Source organism: Ornithorhynchus anatinus, chromosome X1, assembly GCF_004115215.2.
Source record: "Ornithorhynchus anatinus isolate Pmale09 chromosome X1, mOrnAna1.pri.v4, whole genome shotgun sequence".
In the NCBI taxonomy this organism is placed as follows: Eukaryota; Metazoa; Chordata; class Mammalia; order Monotremata; family Ornithorhynchidae; genus Ornithorhynchus; species Ornithorhynchus anatinus.
Window position 1 is genome coordinate 55,450,553 of NC_041749.1, and position 26,122 is coordinate 55,476,674.

At 65.2% G+C, this 26,122-nt stretch overlaps 1 protein-coding gene across 2 annotated transcripts; it reads right to left on the reverse strand.

The window, feature by feature from the left end:
- Positions 1–348: 348 nt before the first annotated feature.
- VPS33B (VPS33B late endosome and lysosome associated) lies at positions 349–21,632 on the reverse strand. Of its 2 annotated transcripts, XM_029051789.2 has the most exons (23): positions 21,505–21,632; positions 17,644–17,724; positions 16,830–16,891; positions 16,627–16,676; positions 16,080–16,147; positions 15,770–15,815; positions 13,676–13,770; positions 10,993–11,097; positions 10,365–10,461; positions 10,195–10,272; positions 9,952–10,025; positions 9,778–9,864; positions 9,249–9,339; positions 8,652–8,726; positions 7,884–7,948; positions 7,710–7,764; positions 5,281–5,327; positions 4,636–4,768; positions 3,800–3,873; positions 3,213–3,314; positions 3,039–3,114; positions 2,815–2,931; positions 2,208–2,536 (listed from the first exon to the last, which is right to left on the reverse strand). In XM_029051789.2, exons 1-23 carry the CDS (start codon positions 21,598–21,600, stop codon positions 2,457–2,459), a joined length of 1,854 nt encoding a protein of 617 aa, XP_028907622.1. In that variant the 5' UTR covers positions 21,601–21,632; the 3' UTR covers positions 2,208–2,456. The 2 variants fall into 2 exon arrangements, with proteins under 2 accessions (XP_039766187.1, XP_028907622.1); XM_039910253.1 differs by lacking the exons at positions 2,208–2,536; positions 2,815–2,931 and adding an exon at positions 349–1,036.
- Positions 21,633–26,122: the final 4,490 nt, after the last annotated feature.

Sequence of the window (26,122 nt, forward strand, 5' to 3'; positions counted from 1 at the left end):
GGTCCTTCCGACTCCCGGGCCCGGGCTCGATCCACCGAGGCCTCGCTGTTAGTTAATTGGGGGGGTGCCTCCTGAAGGGGACAGATTTTTCAAGAACCCAACTCTCTCCGTCCCCGCATCCGACGGACCCCAGCTCTCCCCAGATATAACCCCCCCCGGCCCTCTGAGCCGTATCGTCCCTTCTTTCCGACCGTCTACCCTGTAAGAGGCCGAGCTCCTCGGGAGCGGGGAACGGCTCACGTTGCGGTTTTGTATTTCCCAAGCCCCGGGCGGGGACTCGAAACTGCTCTCGTAAATCTCGGAGGGTGGAAGGCACGCGTGCGTGAACGTGGAAGAAGACGGCTGACCTAGCAATCAATCGTCGGAATTTACTGAGTGCTTACCGTGCGCACTTGGGATCAGCAGACCCGTTCTCCGCCCGTGACAAGCTTAGCGTCTACGGCTAAGAAGGGGCAGGCGGCTACGGAGAAAGACCACGGAGAAACCTTCCGACGCATCCCCGCTGTACGTGCCGCCCGGGAAACGCTCGTATGCAGGTGCGATACGTAAAGAATGCTTATAATAACGACCGACGGCATCTGTCGAGCGCTTACGATGTGCCGAGCGGCGTTCTAAGCGCTGGGGTAGACGCGCGATCATCGGGTGGTCCCGAGCGGGGCTCACGGTCTTCACCCCCATTTTACAGATGAGGGAACCGAGGCCCAGAGAAGTCAAGGGACTTCCCCGAAGTCGCACGGCAGACAACGGAGATCTCCGGAAGCGGCTCACGGCTCGCCCCCGCACCCGGCCGGCTGGGAGCGTGAGGAGGTGTGAGCGCGGCAGAGGAGCGTCCAGTAGAAGACGGGTCTTCCTTGACTCGTAGCCTGGCGGAACCGATTGTGGGAAATCTCCGAGCGTCCTAAGATCCGGATTCTCGGACTGGGAACCTGGGATCCTACTCACTACCGCTGCTGCTGACAAATCAGTCCGTGGTAGTCGGCGAGGGCCTTCTGGGCTGCTACTGGAAGGCTCCGAAGCGAGCTGAAACCTGGAGGATCTGAAAGGGGAGGAAAGAGGGAACCGACTCTGTTACACGGCACTCTCGCACGCGTCTCCTACCGTGCTCCGCACGCAGTCGGTGCTCGGTAAATAGCGAGTGGTCGAAAAGACACGAACGGCGGGTTGGAGCGGGTCGGAGATGGGAGTGTCGAGAAGGAAGGACGCTAGGTGGGTTGGCTGCGGGGGAGTGAAGATCGCAAGCTCCAGTGTCATGGGAATAGAGCAGAGCTACACAAGGAAGGAAGTGAATAATCATCATCCCGGTGTCGGTTGAGCGCTTACTCTGGGCCAGGCACTGTACTAAGCACGGGGTGGACACAAGCACTTCGGGTTGGACACGGTCCCTGTCCTCCGTGAGGCTCACGGTCTCAATCCCCATCTCGCAGACGAGGTAACTGAGGCACGGAGAAGCACAGCGACTTGGCCAAGGCCACGAGGCAGACGAACGGGAGACCGGGGATTCGAACCCGTGACCTCCGGACCGCTACACGATGCTGTTTCCCGAGCCCCGGGGCGGACACGCGACGGTCCGATCGCAACCCGTGAGGCGCGCGGTCTACAGGTCCTTGAAGTCCCCTTCGACGGGCGAGGAAAACGAGGGACGGAAGCCGAGCGACTCGTCCGCGGTCACGCGGCGGGCACCGGGTGGAGCCGGGACGAGAATCCGAGGCTTGGAACTCCTAGGCCGGATCGCCGGCTGCCAGGCCGCGCCCTTCCCGGCCCTGGCCTCGTGGGCCGGGCTCCCTGAGGGAGAAGGCCGCTTCCCGCTCCCGTTGCCCAGGAGGCCCGGGCTCCGCTCGCTTTATTCTTCTTTTGGCTCCGATCTCTTTCCGATCAGTCCATTTTTACCGAGCGCTCACCGCGGGCGCGTGGGAGAGTACGACACAACAGGGTTGGCAGACACGTTTCCCGCCCGCGACGAGCTTACGGTCTAGAGGGAGACGGGCATTAATTATAGATCGCTAAATGAGGGAGGGGGACGTCGGCGCTGTGGGGCTGAGGGAGGGGCGAATAGAGAGAGCGGAGCCGGGGGTCAGGGCGCCGCAGAAGGGAGCGCTTCTCCGCTCGGCTTCGGCCCGGGCGGACGCCCACTGCCATCGGAACGCCCGCCCCAAGGCCATCTGGGGCCGGCACCTCCCCTAGCCCAGGCCGGGCGGGACGGTCCACACTCCGGAGGAGTAGCGTCTTTATTGGCGAAGGGAGATTTACACGGGCCCGGCCTCCCGCCGGTCGTCGTCCCCCACGGCCCCAGGCGGGAGGAGGAGGAGGAGCGGGGAGGGCGCCGATCTCCGGGGCCGCCCCTCCGCCCCGAGAGGCTGGGGGGCTCGAGGCCCCGAGAGGGCGGTCGGCGGACCCGCCCGCCGTCGCCCGGGGAGCTTCTCCGAGGGCGAGGGCGGGGAGAGGAGGAGGGGGAGCAGTCAGGCCTTCGCCTCACTCATGGCTTCCAAGAGGCGAGCGCTGCTGGTGATAGCCGTCGTCAGAAAAACAAACCTGTACCCTGAGGAGGCAAAAGGAACGCAGTGAGGGGGCGCATCTTGGGCGGGCGGGCGGTAGCCGCCGCCCGGGGCCCGCCGAAGCCGGCGCGACCGCCGACGGACGGCGCTCGGCCGGGACCCGCCGCCCCGGCCCCGTCCTCGTCCCGGCTGGGGCCCCCTCGGCCCGTCCACGGCGGGCGGTGCCCCCGGGCCCCGGGCGGAGACGCCCCCCCGCCCCGGGCCCCGCTCCCCTCGGCTTCCCTGGCCCCGGGGCCGCCCCTGCCCGTGCCCGCCCGCTGACCTCTCTCTCTGCCCAGGAAGCGGAGAGCCGAGATCTCGGAGAAGGTGCAGCCGCCCAGGAAGACGGCCAGGATGAGGCGCTGGGAGTCACTCGGCGGGTTCTCGGCGGCCGTGGTGTCTGTGGGGGACGGGGACGGGGGCGGGGCCGATCCTGTCTCCGGGCCCCGCTTCCCGGGGTCCCATCCCCAACGCCGCCCTAGACCGGCCCCGGCCCCTCCCGCTCACCTAGGTCGGCAAATTCGTTCCCGTTGAGGAGCCGGACGACGTCCTCCAGGCCCTGCCAGCTCTTCCGCTCCAGCACCTGGGGAGGGCACCCCAGCGTGGCTCTATGCCCCGGGCGGGGGGTGGGAGGGGAGGGGCGGGCCGCAACCCGGCAAGGAGGGGACTCCCTGGCCTCACCTGCTCGACGATCCGGCAGCTGAGAGGCACGTAGTTGCCACTGAAGACGTAAGCCATGTCCCGGGGCACCTTGAGGTCGTAGGTGACGTCCCCCCGGGGGATCTGCGCGGGACGGAGGTGGCGGCGGATGGCCACGGCCCCCCCTCCCGCTGCCCCGCCGGGGCCCCGGGGAGGGGGAAGCGATCCAGTTCGGCCCCGGGGCCCTTCGGGGGCCGTGTCCACCGGGTCGGTCTCCTTGCCGGTCGAGGACCAGACCCGGGAGTCCCGAGCCCGGTCCCCGGCTCCCGGAACCCACCCCCACGGGACCCTCGGGACTCCGGAGGGGCAGACGGGCGGCTCGCGGGCTCGGCGCGGGGCAGAGGCGGAGGGTGCGGGGAGCGCCGGCCGGCTCTGCCGGGGACCCTCGTTCGGGCCCCCCCCCCCCCGACCACCCCGGCCCCCTTCCTCTGCAAAGCGGAGCCGAGGTTGCAAACCTACCACCCCGGGGTCTCGGATCCCCAGTGACCCGGATCCAAAACGTCCTTCCCCGAGGTCCGGCCCGCCCCCGCCCGCCTCCGGCTTGGGGGAATCCCCTTGGCTCCTCTCACCAGGCCGAGCTTCTTGCTGAGCCCACGGAAATTGCTCCTCCTGGCCAGGGAGCCGAAGGCGTCGGTGAGCTTCCCTGGGGGAGGATTCTGGGCTGGGTCCCGTCCGGGGGACCCCCCACCACGGACCGCCCGAGTCCCGGCGAACGCGAGGGTCTCCCCGAGCTGCCCTTCCCGCGAGGCGCGGCCTCCCTGTCCGCCTCCCCTTGCCCCCGGGATGACGACGGCGCGGATCATCATCGATAATAATCGCGTACCGTGTGCCGAGCACCGATCTAAGCGCCGGGGTAGATACGAGCTAATCGGGTTGAACCCAGTCCCCGTCCCACGTGGGGTTCACACTCTCAATCGAGCACCCGCTAGGGACCAATCGCCGTACGGAGCGCCCAGATGGACACGCTGGCCCTGTCCCACGTGGGATCCCACGGTGCGAGGGAGAGGAGATGAGGAAACTGAAGCCCGGGAGTCACTCGGCAGCACGGCGGCGGAGCCGGGACGAGAACCCGGGTCTCCCGCCTCCCAGCCCCGTGTCCCTCCCGCTAGCCTACGCTGCTCAAATAATCCATCGACGCTACCCGTCGAGGGCTTGCTGTGTGCAGGGCAGTACACTTGAAAGCCCTAGACTGTAAGCTCGTTGTGGTCTGGGAACACGTCTGACGGCTCCGCTGTACCGTTCTCTCCCCAGGGCTCAGTACAGCGCTCCGCACACAGTGGGCGCTCAGTAAATACCATCGGTCGACTGAGCACCATAGAGCCGGTAGGCTCCCGCCCTCCTCCCCGGTCCGGTGCTCCGAGGGGGGCCCTAGGGGGACGGGGCGGCCGCTGGGCCCGGCCCTTACCGACCGCCTTGTCGGTCACCAGCTTGCCCACTTTGCTCTCCATGGCCGTGAGGGTCTCGCCCGGGGCCTGCTCGGTCAGCAGCCCGGCCCGCCGCAGGTTGGAGAAGGTCAGCAGGTGTTCGGGCCCGTAGCTCTGCGGGAGACACGAGGCCCCAGAGTCGGATGGGGGCGGGGGGGCGGGGGGAGCTCCCCGGGGCCAGCGACCGGCAGGCGGGGCCCCCGGGGCCGGGGGGGGGGGCCCTCGGGTCTGCGACCTGGTCGTCCCGGACAGTTCCGGGCCCGACTGCCGTAGGGAGCTGGACCGTGGCGGGGGGAGGGGGCGAAAGGAGGAGGAGGAGAATTGCGGCATTTGTTAGGCGCTTACTAGGTGCCCGGCACCGTTCTTAAGCACTGGGGTAGATCCAGGGGTTGGACCCAGTCCCTGTCCCGCCCAGGGCTCAAGGTCTCGGTCCCCGTTTTCCAGATGAAGTAACTGAGGCCTGGAGAAGGGAAGCGACTTGCCCGAGGTCCCACAGCAGACAGGTGGAGGAGTCGGGAAGGGGACCCAGGTCCTCCTGACTCCCGGGCCCGAGCTCTACCCACTAGGCCACGCTGCTTCTGGCCAGGGCCCGGCCCCCACCCTCCCCCAGCCCGCCCCGTGCGCACCTGCAGGTACTGGGTTTTCAGAGACCGGTAATCCTTGGGGACCAAACCTGTCGGAGAGGGAGACACCAAAAGTTACGGGGGCGGTTGGGCCACGAACTGGGGGGTCCCACCGGGCCGGGGGGTGGGGGCGGAGGGGGCGGGGCGGACTACCCTCCGTGCCCGAGGACGACCAAGACGTGCCAGTTCCCTCGACTAGGTTCGTCGTGGGCAGGGAACGTGTCTAGCGACTCTGTTGTACTGCCCTCGCCCAAGCACGGTGTTCCGTACATAGTAAACGCTCAATAAATCCCACGGATTGACTGACCGGACTCAGCGGTGCCAGCTCCGGGCCCGTTCCCACCCGGGAAAGCTCGAAAGAGAGCGCCGGCCCAGCGGCCCAGAGACCCGCCCTCGAAGGCGCGAGAGGATCGAACGTTCTTCATCCGAGGCCGCGTTCCTGAGGACTCACGGGCGTCAACAGGACTGGACGCCTCATGAGCACGCCGGATGTCCGCTGCGGTTTTTTTTAAATGATATTCGTTAAGCGCTTACGTGGCGCCAGGCACCGCACTGAGCACAGCGACAGTTACAAGGTGATGAGGATGGACACCGTCCCTGCCTCACACGGGACCCGCGGTCTTAATCCCCATTTTCCAGATGGGGTAACCGAGGCCCAGAGAAGGGAAGCGACTTGTCCACGGAGATGAGTCGCAGAGCTGGGATCAGGGCGCGGGTCCTTCTGACTCCCCGCCCCGCGCTCTGGCCACTGGGCCCCGCTGCTTCTCTGCCGCCAGAGCGCTTTCCTGAAGGTGCTTGGGCACGCAGAAGGAGAGCTCCGAACGCCTCGGGGGTGGACGACCCCACCTCCCCTCTTCCTCCCTCCAGCCCGGGAGGGCCCCAGCGCATCTGGACCCCAAGGAAGGCCGACACGTTCTCCGTCATCGCCGACGGCGGTTAGTTCGATCCACGCCGGGGTCCATCCGGCCTCCAAACAGCGGCCGACGACGACGACGATATTGACGCCGACGGCAGCCGTTAAGCACTTACTATGTGCCAAGCACGGTCCTGGGCGCTAAGGTGGATGCGGGATCGTCAGCCCCCACGCGGGGCTCGCAGTCGAAATAGGAGGGAGAACGGGGATCGAATCCCCGTTCTGCAGATGAGGGAACTGAGGCGCAGAGAAGCCAAGTCACTTGCCCAAAGTCACACGGCGGACAGGTGGCGGAGCCGGGATCGGAGCCCAGTTCCTCTGACTCCCAGACCCGTACGCTTCCCACTTGGCCACGCCGCCTCTCCGACCTCGGCCGGCTCAAACTCTAGTTTCTAGTTATCCTGGCTCTTTGGGGGGCAGCGTGGCCGAGGGGAAGGAGCGCCGGCCTGGAAGGCAGGGGAGCTGGGTTCTAATCCCGCCTCCTCCACTTGTGACCCTGGGTGAGTCACTTCGATTCTCTGGGCCTCAGCTCCCTCACCTGCAAAATGGGGACTCGATGCCTACGAGGGACCTGATTATCTTGTACCTACCCCAGGACTCGGGACAACGCTCGGCATGTAGTTAACTGCTTGATGTCACAAAGATTTTTTTATCGTTATCATCATTGTCATTGTTAGGCCCAGGCTCTACCTTTACCCGAGTCCAAGCCGCACCTAGCCGCGGAAAGACTTTCCGATGATCGAGGTCGTCGGCCGGTAGATTTCATCTCTTCGGAGAGGTCGACAAACGGAATTGCTCTCCGGACCCCTTGTCGACGATCACCGCCGTGATCGTCACCGATGGCGTTTACTGAGCGCTTACCACGTGCGGGGCACTGTCCTAAGCGCTCGCGAGAACACGATCCAACAGAGCCGGCCCCGCGGTCCCCGCCCACGACCGTCGCGGAGGCTTCCGAGACTAGTCGGAAAAGACCTGTGATCTGGTGGGCAGAGACGGTTGCGGTCGAGGACTCGGACACGAGAAGGTCCTGACCGGGAAAAGGGATTCCGGCCGAACGAGGCGGGAGACTCTCCTCTCCCGAAGGGAGATCCCGGAGACTGCCCCCGTTAGGAGAAGCACCCTTCTGCGGGGAGGTGCGCCCCTGCGTCGGGGCAGGGGGGTGGATCGGCGGACCCCGGATCGTCCCCCCGGATGCCGGGTCGGCGGTCCGGCGGGACCGGTGGAGACACGGCCGGCGGGGCGTCTGCGGGTCGGACCCGCTGGGCTCCGAGCGGAAGCGGAGCGGCCCGCCGGCCGAAGAAAGCGGGACCTCTTCGAGGGTGGGGGTGTCCTTTACGCCGGCCCAACGCTCGCCTACTGCCGCGGTTCGGCGCCCCTGCCCGCACACGGGCCCGACGGGTGCTCGACTACGTTATGGCTCCCGTGGACAGAGTGGCACGCTTCTCCGTCTTTCCGCCCGACTCCTTCCTCTCGGCCCGGCCCGGCTCCCCCGGCCTCCCCCCCACGGAGCGGGGCTCACCGTTCTCAGTGATGGACAGGAGACACATGAGACGGAGGCTTTCGATGGGAGACACCTGCGGGGGACGAGACGAGCCGCCGGGTTCCTCCGGGGCCGGGCCCCCGGACCCCCCGCCCTCGGCCCGCCGCCCCGGCTCTCGGTCCGGGGCACCCCGCCCTCGGGCCGTGGGCCCACCTGCCGGTCGATGTGCTCCTCGATGAAGCTGGTGCTCTCCCGGATGTTGAAGCCCTCCAGCAGCGCTGCCAGAGCAAGGGGAGAGGCCAGAGTCATCATCCCCGGCCCCGTTCGGCAGTCATAGTTATAGTAATTAAGCGCTCACGACGTGCCAGGCGCTGTTCTCGGCACCGGGGCGGACGCAAGAAAACTGGGTTGGACACAATCCGGGTCCCACGTGGGGCTCACGGTCTTCATCCCCATTTTCCAGATGAGGGTACTGAGGCCCAGAGAGGTGAAGCGACTCGCCCAAGGCCACGCTACGGCCAGTGGCGGAGTCGGGATCAGAACCCAGGTCCTCCCGACTCCCAGGCCCGGGCTCTACCCACTAGGCCACGCTGCTCCGCTGCGCCTGCTCGACAGGCTTTCCGCTCGACAGGGAGGGCGGGGGGAGGCTGGCGGGGGAAGCGCCACCTGACCGGCCAGGGGAGGGGGCATCCCACGACCGAGGTGACCTAATGGCTGGGCAGAAGGGGTGGGTGCCCCAGAGGGGACCGCCGCCGCCCTCACCGGGCCCCCTGCCCTCACTCTTCCCTCCGACGGGCCTGCCGCTCTAGACCGAGACCCCCATCCCCACGCCAGCAGGAGGTGGGCACACGCCCATGGGGTAAGGGAGGTGTGGCGGAGGGGAGGAAGGGGAGGAGGAGGAGGAGGAGGAGGAGGAGGAGGGGACGATCCCAGCGGGGAGCAGGAGCGGATGGGGAGCGCCTTGCCGGTCGCCGCTTTTACCGTGTTCGGTCTTGAGGAGCTCCTGGAAGTCCTGTTTGGTTTTCTTCTTCATGATGGCCTCGCAGGCCCCGATGTCTGCAGGTCAGAGAGGCGGGGTGGGGATGGAGGGGCTGGGGTGGGGGGGTGACCCCCAACGGGGGGGACCCACGGACCCACCGCGAGCCCCGGCACCCAGCATCTGCAGCAGCCAGGCGAAGGGGACCCCGGCGGTCCGCCCTAACTCGGTGGCCTGACCCCACTGGGGGACCGGGGGGGGGGTTCCACTGAGGGGGGGGGAGCGTTTTCTCTGCCCGGGCCCTCTGGAACCCCGCCACCCTCCCCGCCCCGACCCAGCCGACTCTGTTCCCCGTGGGCTCCGGGAAAGGCAGGGTGTCCTTCCGGCCCGAACTCCTCTGCCATCCTCCCGTGACTCCTGCTGTCGGACCTGCCCCTGTATCCGTCCGTCCCGCTCTCCGTCTGTCCGGTCCCCGTCTCCGTCCGTCCGGTCCCGCTCTCCGTCCGTCCCTCCCACCCTCCGTCCTTCCGGTCCCAGTCTCCATCCGTCCACCCCCCCCTCCCGCCGTCCGCCCGCCCCACCCTCCGTCCCCACAGACTTACGTAGGCTCAGCAAGTAGTGCTCCCGCTTCAGCCCTTTGAGCTCCTGGGAGACGAAGGTCTTCATCTGCTTGATGTCCATGTTTCGTCGGCGCTGCGCGGAACCAATACGGACAACAGTAAGAACCGGGGTATCTGTTAAGCTCTGTGATGAGAGCAAGGGTAGGTATGAGGTCATCAGGTCCCACACGGGGCTCACAGTCTAAGTAGAAGGGAGAAGAGTGACTGAATCCCCATTTTACAGATGAGGGAACCGAGGCCTAGAGAAGCGAAGTGACTCGTCCGAGGTCGCGCAGCAGACAGGCGGTGGGGAGGAACGAGAAGACGGGTCCCTCTGACTCCCAGGCCTGGGCTCTCTCCACTAGGCCCCCCTGCTGCTCTCCAAGTCGGCATCCGGTCCCCGGCCCCCCAGTTTCTCACCGTGCCCCTCCCCGCTCGGCCGTGGAGGTGGGGCGAGGCGGAGAAGGGGGCTCGCAGGGAAGCCGGGGGGGGCCCCGGGGGCGGAAGACAGAGGCGGGGGCCGGGGTCTCACATCATACTGGGCCTGAAGGTTCTGGGCTTTCTGCCTCAGGAAGCCGAAGACGTTGGAGAAGTGTTCGTCGCGGATTTCGCTGAACACCTGTGGGAGATCAAGCTGGACCTGAGCCCGGGGGATCCCGGGCTCCCCCGCCTCCCGGCAGGGTCTCCCGTTCCTCGCCGGGCTCACCTTGTCCTGAGCGTTGAGCAGCACCTTCAGGCTCTTGTCGGACGACGTGACGTCCGGCCCGAAGTCGACGCTTCCTGGGGCGGGGGAGACGGACGGTCGCCGCGAGCTTGGGGGGTCCCCCGCCTCCCCCTCCCTCTCGACCCCTGACCCTTCCCCCCCAGGACCGTGGGACGGGGAGAGGACGCGGGGCCCCCGCAACCCCGCCGCCAGAGGCCCGGGGAAGGGGCCGACGGGGCCGCTCACCGCATTTGATGCGGAAGGTGTCGTCCACCAGGCCCTCGTACACCACCTGGGAGCACAGCGCCGTCACGAAGTCCACGTCTGAAACCGGGGTCCCGCCGTCAGCGGCCCGAGGCGACCCCGGCTCCCCGCCCCTCCCTCCCGCCACCCCGGGGCGCGAGGCCCCGGCGGACCTCGATCCAGGAGGAAGACGTGTCCGATCTCCGGCCTCCGGCCCTTGATCTCCCCTTCGGTCTCGGCCTCCAGCTCTTGCCACGTGTCGCGCACCATCTGGTCAGCCCCCCCGGGAAGGCCCTTACTCCCCGGCGGCCCGGCCCGACGACCCCGCTCACGGGGTCTGCCCCGCGACGGACACGCGCCGGGCCGGCCCTGGGGATCGCCCTCCCGCCCCCCGGCCCCCACGCGCACGCACACACCAGGGCCGGCCCCCGCTTCGGACCCCCACGGCCACGGCGGCGCGGCCCGGGCCAGAGCTGGAGGGGACCGAGCGCCTGGACGCCGGGGGCTTATCTCCGCCCACCGTTCCGAGCGCCGACCGGGACCCGGCTCCCGGCTCCCCGCCCCGTGCCCGACCCCCAGCCCCCCGACAGCCCCTCCTCCGAGGGTCGGCTCCCGGGGGCCGAGGGCGGGGCGCGGGCGACGCCTCGGCCTCGGGCCTCGGGGTCTGCCCCGGGGCCCGCCTCGGCCTCGGCGCCCCGTGGCCCGCCGTGGGGTCCACCTAGGGGCCTCGGGGCCCGCGGTGCGGTCCGCCCCGGTGCCCGCCGTGGGGTCTCCCTCAGCCTCCACGCCCCGGGGTCCCACCTTGGCCGAGCGGCCGATCCCGTAGCGGTTGGCGAAGGGTCCGTACAGGCTGCCGAGCTGGTGCAGGGCCTGGGCCACGGTGTTGATCCAGCGCTGGTCTCCCTCCTGCGGGGCCGCGACACGGGCCGGCGTAGGGGGGTGAGGGGCCGGGGGGCGGCGGGGGCCCCCGGGTCGGCCCGGCCCCCCGATCCCATCCGCGTCACCGCCGGCCCCTCGCCGACGTCTCCCCTCTGGCCTCGGGGCGCCCTCCCCAGCTCCTGAACCCTAGTCGGAAAAAACACCGCCTCTCCTCCGGGGAGCCCTTCCTGATCGATCCCTCATCTCCCCGCCCGATTCTTTCTCCCTCCTCCGTCGTCTCTGCACCCGACTCTGATACCCTCCCCGACCCTCGGGACCTGAGTCCAGGTCCTCGGACTCTCTCGCCCCCCCTACCCATCGCCCCTGCCCTCCTCCCTTCCTTAACTTCTATTTTTAACCACTCAATCTCCAAGGGCTCCTTCCCCTCTGCCTTCAAACATGCCCACGTCTCCCCCATCCTAAAAAAACCCGCTCTTGACCCCACTTCCCCCTCCAGTTATCGTCCTATCTCCCTACTACCCTTCCTTTCCAAAATCTTAGAACGAGTCGTCTACAATCGATGCCTAGAATTCCTTAACTCCCATTCTCTCCTAGACCCCCTCCAATCTGGCTTCCGTCCCCTCCACTCTACCGAGACTGCTCTCTCTAAGGTCACCCGTGACCTCCTTCTTGCCAAATCCAATGGCTCCTACTCCATTCTGATCCTCCTTGACCTCTCTGCTGCCTGTGACACTGTCGACCGTCCCCTCCTCCTCCATACCTTATCTCACCTTGGCTTCACGGACTCTGTCCTCTCCCGGTTCTCCTCTTACCTCTCTGGCCGATCATTCTCGGTCTCCTACGCTGGAGCCTCCTCCCCCTCCCATCCTTTAACTGTTGGAGTTCCTCAAGGGTCAGTTCTTGGCCCTCTTCTGTTCTCCATTTACACTCACTCCCTCGGTGAACTCATCCGCTCTCACGGCTTTGACTACCATCTCTACGCAGATGACACGCAGATCTACATCTCCGCCCCTGTCCTCTCCCCCTCCCTTCAGGCTCGCATCTCCTCCCGCCTCCGGGACGTCTCCACCTGGATGTCTGCCCGCCACCTAAAACTCAACATGAGCAAGACTGAGCTCCTCATCTTCCCTCCCAAGCCCGGTCCGCTCCCAGACTTCTCCATCACCGTGGATGGCACGACCATCCTTCCCGTCCCGCAGGCCCGCAATCTCGGTGTCATCCTTGACTCGTCCCTCTCGTTCGCCCCACACATCCTATCCGTTACCAAGACCTGCCGGTTTCACCTCTACAATATCGCCAAGATCCGCCCTTTCCTCTCCACCCAAACGGCTACCTTACTATTACGGGCTCTCGTTATATCCCGGCTAGACTACTGTGTCAGCCTTCTCTCTGACCTCCCTTCCTCCTCTCTCGCCCCGCTCCGGTCTATTCTTCACTCCGCTGCCCGGCTCATCTTCCTGCAGAGACGATCTGGGCATGTCACTCCCCTTCTTAAACAACTCCAGTGGTTGCCTATCGACCTCCGCTCCAAACAAAAACTCCTCACTCTAGGCTTCGAGGCTCTCCATCACCTTGCCCCTTCCTACCTCTCCTCCCTTCTCTCTTTCTACCGCCCACCCCGCACGCTCCGCTCCTCTGCCGCCCACCTCCTCGCCGTCCCTCGGTCTCGCCTATCCCGCCGTCGACCCCTGGGTCACGTCCTCCCGCGGTCCTGGAACGCCCTCCCTCCTCACCTCCGCCAAACTGATTCTCTTTCCCTCTTCAAAACCTTACTTAAAAATCACCTCCTCCAAGAGGCGTTCCCAGACTGAGCTCCTCTTCCCCCTCTACTCCCTCTGCCATCCCCCCTTTACCTCTCCGCAGCTAAAGCCTCATTTTCCCCTTTTCCCTCTGCTCCTCCACCTCTCCCTTCCCATCCCCACAGCACTGTACCCGTCCGCTCAACTGTATATATTTTCGTTACCCTATTTATTTTGTTAATGAATTGTACATCGCCTTGATTCTATTTAGTTGCCATTGTTTTTACGAGATGTTCTTCCCCTTGACGCTGTTTATTGCCATTGTTCTCGTCTGTCCGTCTCCCCCGATTAGACCGTAAGCCCGTCAAACGGCAGGGACTGTCTCTATCTGTTGCCGACTTGTTCATCCCAAGCGCTTAGTACAGTGCTCTGCACATAGTAAGCGCTCAATAAATACTATTGAATGAATGAATGAATGACGTGTTTTAACGTCCGTCTCCCCAGCTAAACCTGAAGATCCTTGGGGACAGAGAGGAGGGGGGTCGGGCACGGCCGGGGAGGTGGGACCTAACCGGGGATGGTCTCTTCCACGGGCCGGGGGGAGGGTTGGGAGGGTGAGTCGAGGCGGGGCGGGGCCCTCCGGAGGGGTTGGGTCCGAGGAGGGAGAGGGAGGCCGGGGGAGAAGGCTCGGGGTGGGGAGGGGAAGGCAGCGGCGGGACCGGCTAGCGGGCTCCCGGCCGGCCCGGAGGCTTCCGGTCCGCAGTTTTCCGGTTCTCTAGGAGAAGCCGCGGGGGAGTCGCCGGAGATCCCTTTCCGCGGGAGGCCCTTCCCTTCCCCGCGCTGGCCGCCCCCCTTCCCGCGCTCACCAGGAAGTAGTCCCGGAAGAACTCGGGGAGCTCCATGCTGAGCAGGTCGACGTCGAGCGGCAGCAAGGAGAAGGCCCACTCGTCGCAGCTCACGTCTGCGGGACGGTCGCGAGAGCCCGTGGCCCCGGTTCTGCCGGCGGGGCCCGGCCGCCCGACCCTCCTCCCCGCCGCCAACCCCGGCCCGGCCCCGACCGACCGGAGCCCGGCCCGGCGGCCCCCTCCGCCCGCGGCCCGGGGCTCCTCTCCCCGCCGGCCCGCCGGCCGCCCCTTCCTCCCCACCTGCGCGGCCACAACCCGGGCCCAAGCGCTGGTCGTGCCTCAGCCTCCCCCCACTGCGGTCCGCGCTCCCCGATGCCACCGCTATCATCCTCGATCGATCGACCAGTGGCGCTGATTGAGCGCTGACTGAATTCGGGCCACTGTACTGGGTGGAACCCGTTCCCTGCCCACCGGGAGCTTAGAGTCGGCAGGACCCGGGTTCTAATCCCAGCTCTGCCGCTTGCCTGCCGGGTGAACTTGGGCAAGTCACCTGACTTCCCCGTGCCTCGGGTGCCTCGTCCGTAAAACGGCGATTGAGACCGTGAGCCCAACCCGGCTAGCCCGTGTCCGCCGCGGCGCTCAGAAGAGCGCCCGCCACGTAGGAAGCGCTTAAGGGATACCATAAAGAAAACGGCCAAATAAATCAGAGAGAGGAACCTGAGCGCTACGGGGCCGAGGGCGGCCCACTTCCGTCAACGGCGAGCGGCGGTCTCCTCGCCTCTGGCTTTGAGGGTCTCTGCCGGCTCCCTCCCCGCACCGTATCGCCCGGCCTGCCGGCCCTCTCGGCTCCCACCGAGCCCTCGGTCCGTCGGCGGTATTTATCGAGTGGCGTTTACGGTGCAGTGGAGAGAGCACCGGCCTGGGAGTCGGAAGGTCACGGGTTCCGATCCCGGCTCCGCCACCTCTCCGCCGTATGACCCCGGGCGAGTCACTTCGCTTCTCTGGGCCTCCGTTTCCGTAAAATGGGCCTTGGGACCCGCGAGTCGGACCGTGTCCGACCCCGTTTGCTCGTATCCACCCAGGCGCTCAGTAAAATGCTGGGCACATAGTGAGCGCTTAACAGATACCGCTAAGTACGTCTGTAGGTCTCCTCCTCGGACCTGCTGTGGGCGGGGAACGTAGCCACCGACTCCGTTACACTGTCCTCTCCCAAGCACTCAGGACGGTGCTCTGCACCTAGTAAGTGCTCAGTGAGTACGATTCGTTGATCCATCGAGTTCTTACTGCGTGCGGAGCGCTGTACCAACCCACCTCCTGGATGCTCTCACCTTGTCATCTGCCTCCATCCTCTCGCTCACATCGTCCCCGGGACCTGGGATTTCTTCCCCCGGGTAAAGCTGCCGGACACCTGCCCCCACCCCCTGCAAAAACCCCTCCTAAAACGGCACCTCGTCCGACCGATTGCATTTTCTTTTCATTAGGGTGTCGGTCAAGCGCTCACTACGTGCCGTACTAACCGCTGGGGCGGACACAAGCTAATCGGGTTGGACACGTCCCCGTCCCACGTGGGGCTCACAGCCTTCATCCCCGGCCCTTTACGGAGAGGTGAGGTTGCTTGGCCCAGGTCACCCGGCAGACAAGCGGCGGAGTCGGAATTAGAACCCAGGTCCTCCGGACCCCCCCGCCGCCGGCCCGTGCTCTGTCCACCGGGCCACGGCCGCTTCGCCGAGTCCTCGGATTCTCATCGCTCTTCCGGCCTCCCCTTGTGCTCAGCTCTTTCCTCATGCTCACCCTCGGCACCCGTGCGTACGCGGACATCTGAGTGGACCGTCCGTCTCCTTTACGGCGATTCCACCGTCTGGGGCTACTGTCTGCCTGCCCCGATGGAGCGGAAGCCCCCCGAGGGCGGGGAGCCCATCTGGTGCCTCCTTTCTACCTCCCCAAGCGCTCGGCGCCCAGCGCGCTGCCCGCAGCGGGCCCTCGACAGATCCCACCGCTCCGCCCGCTCCTCCCGCCGCCGCCCACCGGTGCCCGGGCCGCGGGACTCCCCTCCCCGCCGGCCCCGGGCCCCCGCCTCCCTTCCTCCGGTCTCCTCTGCCCGCCGGCCCCGCTCACCTCCGTAAACTCCCTCTTCCTCCAGGATGATTTCACACGCGTAGAACTGGGGTGGGAGCCGGGGCCGGGGGGAGGAGAAGGGGGACGGAGAGCCAAGTCGACTCTCCCAGCTTGGTTCCAACCGTCCCCCCGGCGCTCCGGGCTTCTGCGTCCGGAGGGGGCGGGGGGGGGACGGGGGTGCCTCCTCGACGGGAACCTCGGGGCTCTGGGTCCCAAGCGGCCACCGCCCAGACGGAAGGTCTCCTGGCAGGGACCCTCGGGGCGTCCCGCGCGCGCGGCCTCCCCCGGGAGCCCCGCTTTCGCCGCTCACCTTCTGGGGGCTGAAGATGACCTTGTATCTGCGGGCCCGGCCGGCCGCCTTGTCGGCGTTGACCAGATCTGCGGAGGGCGGAGTGAGCAGGCCGCCCCTCGCCCGGGGTCCGCGGAGGGGGGGGATCCCGGGGTGGGGCGGGAGCGGCCCGGGGGGGGGGGGTCCGGGTGCCCGGCCTCCCGCCGAGCCCGGGTCCCCCGGCCCGGTCCTCCATCCGGCGGCGGGGTGAACGGAGCGCTTACTGTGCGCGCGGCCCTGGACCGAGCACTCGGGAGGGCCCGACGCGCCAGGGCTGGCAGACGGGTTCCCCGCCCGCGACGGGCTTCCGGTCCAGAGCGGGAGACGGAGGGACCGGCGGCTCGTCGGGGGCAGGGAATGTGACCGTTATAGCGTTAGACTGTTCTCTCCCAAGCGGCGAGCATAGTGCTCCGCCCGCAGTAAGCGCTCGAGAAAGGCCACCGGCTGATGTGAATACGAGGGGCCTCGCGTGTTCCGGGTGCCCCCCCCCCCCGACGCTCCCCCCCGGCCCCGAGGCCCCGCTACTCACTGGCGATGTACCGCATGTTTCGGATGCGGGGACGGACCAGGAAGCACAGCCTAGGGCGGAGAGAGAAGGCGGGGCCGGGGAGGACCGAGGCTGGAGCCCACCCGGCCCTTCCCGCCCCTCCCCGAGTGGGGTGGGTCCCCGCCCCCGGCCCCCCACCCGGGCCGCCCGAGGGGCTGGGAGCTGGGGGGGGTGGCGCCGCTCACTGCTCAGAGTCGCTGAAGGCCGGCTTGTTCTCCACCTTGTACAGCTTATCCACTTCATGTTGCTACGGGGAGATACGGCGGGGGTTGAGGGGCGCGGCCGGGGGCCCGGGGGCGGGAGGGGAGGACGGACGGGGTTCGGGGGGGCGGAGGGGACCGCCCCGGCCCCCACCCCGGCCCGCGGCCCCGAACCCCCACACCTCCCACTTCAACTGCAGCGGGTGCCGGGCCGTGGCCCGCTCCGCGGGCAGGGATGGGGCACTAACCGGCATCGCCGCCCCCTGGGAGGGGGGCATGGCCTGGTGAAGCAGGGTGGCGAGGCGGGGGACCCGGGTTCTCATCCCAGCTCTGCCCCTCGTCCGCCGCATCACCTTGGGCAAGTCCCGTCGCTTCTCCGGGCCTCGGTTTCCGCGCCCCCTCCCGCTCGGACCGTGAACCCCGCGCCGGAGGGGGACCGCGTCCGACCCAATTCACTCCTTCCTTCCCCAGCGCTTAGAACGGTGTGACCTAGTGGGCAGAGCCCGGGCCCGGGAGTCCGCGGGGCCCGGGTTCTAATCCCGGCTCCACCACCTGTCCGCCACGCGAGCTCGGCCCAGCCGCTTCACTTCTCTGGGCCTCGGTTCCCTCGTCTAACAAAGAGAGGACTCCGACTGCGAGCCGCCCCGCGCGGGGCAAGGACGGCGTCCCGCCTGAGCGACCTGTATCTACCCCAGCGCTCGGTACGGTGCCCGGCACGTAGTAGGCACTTAAATACCACAAAAAAGCACCACAGAAAGGAGAGGGGTGGGGGGCACCGGGGGGTTCCCAACGGACGCACCTTCAGGATGGAGACGTTGGCGATTCGGTCCAACGGGCTCATCAGATCCGCTTCGATGAACAGGTCCTTCTTTCCGGGAAGCTGGAGGGGTTTGCGGGAGCGTGAGGCGGGCCAGGCCGGCCCCGGGGACGCCCGGCGTCTACTCCACGCGGGGCTCTGTACTAGCCACCCGGGAGAGTACAATGGACCCAACGGACCCGACCCCCGCCCTCGAGGACCTTCGGATCTAACGACGGGGGAGACGGACGCCAAACGACGGTTAGGAGGAAGCCGTAGGGTATAAATCGATCTGCGAGCGCTCTCTGGGTACAGAGCACGGCGCCCGGGAGTGGACGGGACGACAGAAGCGGGAGACACGCCGCCCGCCCGCCCGCAACCCACTCCCGGTCTAGGGCATAAAGACCCGGACGCATAAGTCCTCCGGGGTCGGCTGCGAATACCCGAATGCTCAGGTGTCGCGGACCGGCTAACGGGGCAGTTGGGGGTGAAGCGTGGGCCGGGGGAGATGAGAGATCAGTCAGGGAAGACCTCCTGGAGGAGGGGCGACTTCGGAAGGGCCTCGGCGACGCGGAGAAGGGAGGCTCGCCGGACGTGAGGGGAAGCGGGCTGGTCTCCCAAGCGCTTAGTACGGTTCTCTGCACACCGTGAGCGTTCGATAAATACGAATGAATTCCGGGGAGGAGGAGGTGAGCGAGAGGGCGGTGGCAGGACGCGCGAGAATGAGGCCCTGGGTAGGCGCGCTTGAGAGGAACGAAACGCGTGAGCTGGGAGGCGGCGGGGGAAGAGCGCCGGCCGGCCGGCCGCCCTCGTGCCAACGGAAAGGGGTCGAATGGACACTCGGGGAAGGCTCCGTTGAGGAGGGGGCGGGCGGGTACCGGGCGACGTCTGGGGAAGGCGACCCGCCCGCGGAGGGGAGAGGCGGAGCTGAGAGGCAGCGTGGCCGAGGGGCTGAGGCGGAAGGACCTGGGCTCTCATCTTGGCCCTGCCACTTGTCTGCTGGGTGAACTTGAGCTAGTCACTTCACTTCTCTGGGCCTCGGCGACCTCATCTGTAAAATGGGGATTGAGACCGCGAGCCCCACGGGGGACGGGGACGGGGTCCCGCCTGATTAGCTTCTATCTACCCCAAGGGTTCACGACAGTGCTTGGCCACAGTAAGTGCTTAAACAACATCATTAAGACCGGGTCTGTGTCCAACCTGATTAGCTTAAATCTACCGCAGCGCTTAGGACGGGGCCTGTCCCATAGACACCACGGTTATCATGAGCGTTACTGCCGTTGAGACGACGAGCCCCACGTGGGACGGGGACTGCTCCCAACCCGATCGGCTTGCATCCATCCCGGCACTCGGGACGGCGCCCGGCACAGAGTGAGCGCTTAACAAATACCATCAATGGTCAAGGAAGTACGTGACCAATTCCCGGACCGGCACGGGGGCGGTCCGGAGGAAGGGGAGCCGCGGGGCCGTCGCGGGAATGCGGCGGAGGAAGAACTCACGGGATCTGGGGACCGGCCGAGAACGGAAGTCGGACGGAAGGGTGTCGTCGAGTATAAACCGGGCCCCGTTCTCGTTTCCCTCTCCCCGCTGAGCCCTTGCTCATCTTCTCCCCGCCGCCCGGGACTCCCAGAAGGCCGCCGCTCGCCCCACCTTCGAAGTCCTCCGCAGCCACATCTCCTCCCGGAGGCCTTCCCCGAGGCCCCTCCCCGCTCTACGTGCACGGCTTTATTGGCTCGGCGGCTTCGTGCCCCGCGGAGAGCGGGGCGCTCGGCAGACGCTACCGACTGACGAGGCCGGGGGGCCGGCGGCGGCGGGGCCGGCAGGATGGGAGAGCTCGGGGGAGGAGAAGGAAGATGAGGAGCCGGTGTCAGCTGCCCGGGGTGTTTCCGTCGTACCGTCTTCGTCGACGGTATTTACCGCCGGCTTTAGGGCCCTCGGTCGTCTGGCCGACCTCCCGCTCCGGCCCGGCCCGCACGCTCCGCTCCCCCGGGGCCGGCTTACCCGCTCCGTCCCGATCTGGTCTACCTCGCCGCCGCCAACCCCTTTCCCGCGTCCTCCCCGTCAGAAGCCCGGCCACCACTCTCCCCACCCTCCGGACGTTACTAAGGCTCTTCCCCGGCGGCGGCTTTTCCTCGGCTGGCTTCGATCTGTGACCACCGACGTTCGCCCGGGCCCCGACCCCACGGCGCTTGGGTACGTACGTTCGGATTCTACATCATCGACCGCTTCCTATCTATTCACATCGGCGTCGGTCTCCTCCTCTAGACTCTAAGCTTGAGGGCAGGGAAGGTGCCTGCTCGTTTCTTTGCGGGGGGGATGGTATTTGTTAAGCGCTCATTACGGGCCGGGCACCGCACTAAGCTCCGGGGAGGTGAGACCGTGAGCCTCGGCCGGGACACGGGCCGCGTTCGACCCGACCGGCTCGCGTCTAGCCCAGAGCTCAGTGCGGTGCCCGGTCTGCAGGAAGAAAGACGACTCGATCTCATTTCATTCAAGCCTCCTTTTACTCCTTTCGGAGACCCGAGTCTGCTAATCGGGTCAGACGCCGTCGCACATCTCGTCGGCCGGGTCCTAACCTCCTCGCTGTTCCTCGATGTCGTCTATCCGGCCCCCGACCCCTCGCCCGCACATCCTGGCTCCTGCCTGGCAGGCCCTCCCTCCTCCCAGCCGATAAGAAATTGCTCTCCCCCACTTCAGAGCCTTACTGAGGCCACACCTCCTCCAGGAAGCCTTCCCCGACCGAGGCCGCCTCTCCCCTTCTCCCACTCTCCTCCCGCTCGCTCCCTCATTCGCTCAGTCGATCACCTCTAGAGACGCGGCGGGGCTCAGCGGAACGAGCCCGGGCTTAGGAGGCAGAGGTCATGGGTTCTAATCCCGGCGCCGCCACCTGTCAGCCGTGGGACCGGGGGCAGGTCACCTCGCTTCTCGGTGCCTCGGTGACCTCCCCTGTCAGATGGGGGTGAAGACTGCGAGCCCCACGTGGGGCCACCTGATGACCCCGGATCTCCCCCAGCGCTTAGAACGGTGCTCTGCACAGAGTAACCGCTTAACAAATACCAACATTATTACTATTTAGGGAGCGCTTACTGTGCGCAGAGCATTCATCCCTCCGACCTTCCTCACAGCGCCTACTTATATATCCGCGATCCATTTCAGCGTGGCTCGGTGGACAGAGCCCGGGCTTGGGAGTCAGAGGTCATGGGTTCGAATCCCGCCTCTGCCACCTGTCAGCCGGGTGACTGGGGGCAAGTCACTTCACTTCTGTGGGCCTCGGTGAGCTCATCCGTCAGATGGGGATGAAGGCTGGGAGCCCCACGTGGGACGGACCTGATGACCCTGGCTCTCCCCCAGCGCTTAGCACGGTGCTCTGCACCTAGGAAGCGCTTGTCAGCTGTGGGACTGTGGGCCAGTCACTTCACTCCTCTGGGCCTCAGTCACCTCATCTGGAAAACGGGGTTTAACCGTGAGCCTCGCGTGGGCCCACCTGATGACCCTGCATCTCGCCCGGCGCTTAGAACGGTGCTCCGCACCTAGTCAGCGCTCAGCAGATACCAACGTAATTATTATTAATGACAGACAGCGACGTTATCATCATTATCATCTGTCCAATGCTCTCTGCGGGGGTCCGTCCCCCCCCCCCCCCCCGCCCTCTAGACCGTGAGGTCGTGGGGGGGGCGGGGACGACGCCAGTGCTCAGCACAGGGCTTAGCGCCCGGGAAGCCCTCGGTAGACAGCTGGGCGGGGTGAGGGCCGTGCGAGGGCGGTGATGGGGGAGGAAGGTTATCAATCAGCATCCTACGACGACGACGACGACGACGACGACGACGAATACTGCTAGGACTAAAGGCGTGCGCGGAGGCCGACCTGCTCGAGGAGGTAGATGAGTCGGTCCCGGGCCAGCCGCTTGAGGATGGTGAAGTCGGGCAGCTCGGGGGCGTCGGGCCGCAGGGGGAAGGCCATGGCCGGGCCGCCGCGCGGAACGGAAGGGCGGGGGGAGCGGCGCCCCGGCCGGACCCTGACCCCGCGAGCGCCGCCTCCGGGGGCAACCGGAAGCGTCCCCCGCCCAAAGCCGTCCCCGCCCGGCCCGCCCTCCCGCCTGCCCTCTTGCGTCATGGCGGCCCTGCCGGGGCCCCCGGCCGCTTAGGGAGGACGGGGGCGGCGGGTACGCGCTCCCTAGGCGCTCAGGGCGGCGCTCTGCACCTACTAAGCGCCTAATTAGTATCGGCCTAGTGGTTAGGCGCTCGGCCCGTAGTCAGCGCCTAGTTAGTATTTTGGCATTGGTTAAGCGCTTCCTATACGCTCAGAACACTGCCCGTAGTAAGCGCCTAATTCGTACCGTGGTATTGGTTGAGCGCTTCCTGTGTGCCTAGAACGGTGCTCTGCACCTAGTAAGCGCCTAATTCGTATCGTGGTATTGGTTGAGCGCTTCCTGTGTGCTGTAGGACGGTGCTCTGCCCGTAGTAAGCGCCTAATTCGTATCTTGGTATTGGTTGAGCGCTTCCTGTGTGCTTAGAACGGTGCTCTGCCACGTAGTAAGCGCTTAATTAGTATCTTGGTATTGGTTAAGCGCTTCCTGTGTGCTTAGAACGGTGCTCTGCACGTAGTAAGCGCCTAATTAAATAATGGTGGTATTGGTTAAGCGCTTACTATGTGCAAAGCACCCTTCTAAGTGCCCGGGGGATACAAGGTGATCAAGGTTGTCCCACGTGGGGCTCACAGTTTTAATCCCCATTTTACAGATGAGGTAACTGAGGCACAGAGAAGTGAAGTGACTTGCCCAAAGTCACACAGCTGACAAGCGGGGGCGCTGGGATCATGGTATTGGTTAAGCGCTTCCTATATGCTTAGAACAGTGCTCTGCACGTAGTAAGCGCCTAATTAGTATCATGATATTGGTTAAGCGCTTCCCATATGCTTAGAACGGCGCTCTGCACGTAGTAAGCGCCTAATTAGTATCATGGTATCGGTTAAGCACTTACTACGTGCAGAGCACCGTTCTAAGCGCCGGGGGAAAGAGAGGGTCATCAGGTTGTCCCACGTGGAGGTCACATTTTTTAATCCCCATTTTTACAGATGAGGGAACTGAGGCACAGAGGAAGTGAAGTGACTTGCCCAAGGTCACACAGCTTAACAAATACCAACATTATGATGATGACGACGATGATGTGCCAAGCACTGTTCTAAGTGCTGGGGCAGGGCTCGGCTCACCGTCTTAATAATAATGTTGGCGTTGGTTAAGCGCTTCCTATGTGCTCAGAGCAGTGCTCTGCACGTAGTAAGCGCTTAATCAGTATTTTGGTATTAGTTAAGCGCTTACTACGCGCAGAGCACCGTTCTAAGCGCTGGGGGAGAGAGAACGTCATCAGAATGTCCCACGTGGGGCTCACATTTTTTAATCCCCATTTTTACAGATGAGGTCACTGAGGCAAAGAGAAGTTAAGTGACTTGCCCAAGGTCACACACCTCAACAAATACCAACATTATCATAGTAGGTGCCGAGCACTGTTCTAAGCGCTGGGGTGGGACGGGGTGGGGCTCACACCGTCTTAATAATAATGTTGGTATTGGTTAAGCACTTACTATATGCTTAGAACAGCGCTCTGCACATAGTAAGCGCTTAATATTATGGTATCGGTTAAGCGCTTACTATGTGCAGAGCACTGTTCTAAGCGCTGGGGGAGATACAGGGGCATCAGATAGTCCCACATGGGGCTCACGTTTTTTAACCCCCATTTTGCAGATGAGGTAACTGAGGCCCAGAGACGTGAAGTGACTTGCCCACAGTCACACAGCTGACAAGTGGCAGGGCCGGGATTCGAACCCACGACCTCCGCCTCCCAAGCCCGGGCTCTTCCCACCGAGCCGCGCCGCTTCACTTGTCCGGGCCTCGGTCACCTCAACTGTAAAATGGGGATCGAGACCGTGAGCCCCGCGTGGGGCACAACCTGACCTACCTGGTCCTGACACCAGGGCTCGGCGCAGAGTAAGCACTTACACACCATCGTTATTATTTATTGAGCACTCACTGGGCGCCGAGCACCGTAGGAAGCGCCCGGAAGAGCACAGTCCGAGAGGGTTGGCAGACACTGGACTGTGAGCTTGTTTTTGTCTTCTTTTAACGGCATTTGTTACGCACACTCTGCCAGGTACTGGGCTAAGCGCTGGGATACGTACAACTTGGGTTGGATACCGTCCACGTCCCCCCGGAGGCTCGAAGGCTCGAACCCGTCGTACAGATGAGGGAACCGAGGCCCGGAGAGGTGAAGCGGACTCGCCCGCGGTGGCACGGCAGGCAAGTGGCGGAGCTGGCACTGGAACTCGGGTCCCGTGACTCCCGGGCCCACGTCTTTTCCCCGAGGTCACGCTGCTCGTCTTCCCTCCCGAAGCCGGTCCTCTCCCAGACTTCCCTATCACCGTGGATGGCACGACCCTCCTTCCCGTCTCTCGGGCCCGCGACCTCGGTGTCATCCTCGACTCGTCTCTCTCGTTCACCCCACGCATCCTATCCGTTACCGAGACCTGCCGGTTTCACCTCTACCATATCGCCAAGGTCCGCCCTTTCCTCTCCACCCAAACGGCTACCTTACTGCTACGGGCTCTCGTCATATCCCGGCTAGACTACCGGGTCGGCCTTCTCTCTGACCTCCCTTCCTCCTCTCTCGCCCGGCTCCGGTCTATTCTTCACTCCGCTGCCCGGCTCATCTTCCTGCAGAAACGCTCCGGGCCTGTCACTCCCCTTCTTAAAAACCTGCAGGGGCCGCCTATCGACCTCCACACGAAACAAAAACTCGTCACTCTAGGCTTCGAGGCTCTCCATCACCTTCACCCTCCTACCTCTCCTCCCTTCTCTCTTTTTACCGCCCACCTCCTCACCGTCCCCCGTTCTCGCTTATCCCGCCGTCGACCGTCCCGCTGTCCTGGAACGCCCTCCCTCCTCACCTCTGCCAAACTAACTCTCTTCCCCTCTTCAAAGCCCTACTTAGCGCTCGCCTCCTCCAGGAGGCCTTCCCAGACCGAGCTTCCCCTTTTCCCTCTGCTCCTCCCCCCTCAGCACTGTGCTCATTTGCTTCTATTTTTATTGCCCTGTTTTGCTAATGAGGTGTCCATCCCCTTGACTCTACTAATTGTGATGTTGTCTTGTTTTTGTCCGTCTCCCTGGATTAGACCGTGAGCCCGTCATTGGGCGGAGATTGTCTCTATCGGTTGCCAAACTGTCCACTCCAAGCGCTTAGTCCAGTGCTCCGCACATAGCAAGCGCTCAACAAATACTATTGATTGAATGAATGAACGAACGTTTCCCACTTGAAAAGAAATCCAGCAGGGCTGGGGCGGGCGGCAGGCCCGCCTGGGTCCCCATCTGTCCACGGGGGCGGGGAAGGTGTCGGCTAATTCAGTGGCTGTTGTCCTCTCCCAAGTGCTTAGTACGGCGCTCTCAAGAGACACCGTAGATTGATTGACGGACACGCTCCCTACCCACCACGGGCTCGGTCTCCTCTCTCCTTCCCCTGGAGAGGCTGCTGGACGGCCGGCACCCCAGGGATGGAGCCCCCTCCCCGCCATCTCCGAGGCGGAGACTCCCGGCACAGAGAAATGTGAGGGACAGGCGGGGAAGAGAGGCCGGACTCCTCCTCCTCCTCCTCCTCCGGCCCCAATGCAGAAAAGGAAGAAACCCTCAGGTCCGGCGAGAGGAAATGACACCTTTCGGGCCTCAGGTGCCTCACCTGCCCAGCTTCCTCCATCCCTGACCTATTGGGGCTTTTTGATGTTGTTTTTTAATGTTTTTTTACGTATTTCCTATGCGTCAAATGCTCTTCTGAAGGCTGGCGTAGGTACAAGTGAATGAATTCGGACAGTCCCCGTCCCCCACGGGGCTCGCAGGCTAAGCAGGAGCGAGAACAGGGACCGAATCCCCATTTTACCACCGAGGGAACAGAGCAGTCAAGTGACTTGCCCGTGGCCACCGAGGGAGCAGTCAGCAGCCAGGTCCCCCGAGCTCCCCGGCCCGGCTCTTTGCAGCAGGCCTCGCTGCTTCTCCCGAGAGCTGTCTGAGGCTCGGTGGGAGGCTGGAGAAGGAATTTCCAGAGGACGGTCTCCCCCGACCCCGCCAGACTACGAGCTCATCGTGGGCGGGGGTCGCGCCGCCAACCGGCTCCGTGGCGTCGTACTCTCCTACGCGCTCGGGACGGCGCGCCGCACCCAGGGAGTGCTCGAGAAACCCGACCCGTCGGCCGGGAAGGCGAGAGCGGCCCGAGCCCCTTCCGTGGACCGTCACCCTTCTCGGAAGCTGACGGCTAAAAAGAGGATGCTCCCTCCCCCTCCGGACTCTAAGCTCGTCGTGAGCGGGGACCGTGCCCGCTCGGTGGGTCCGCCGTCCTCTCCCAAGCGCTCGGCACAGCGCGCCGCACCCGGCGAGCGCCCGGGACCCGCCCCGGACCGACGGATCGACACCCGGAGGCGACCCGTGAGTAAAGAACACAAAACG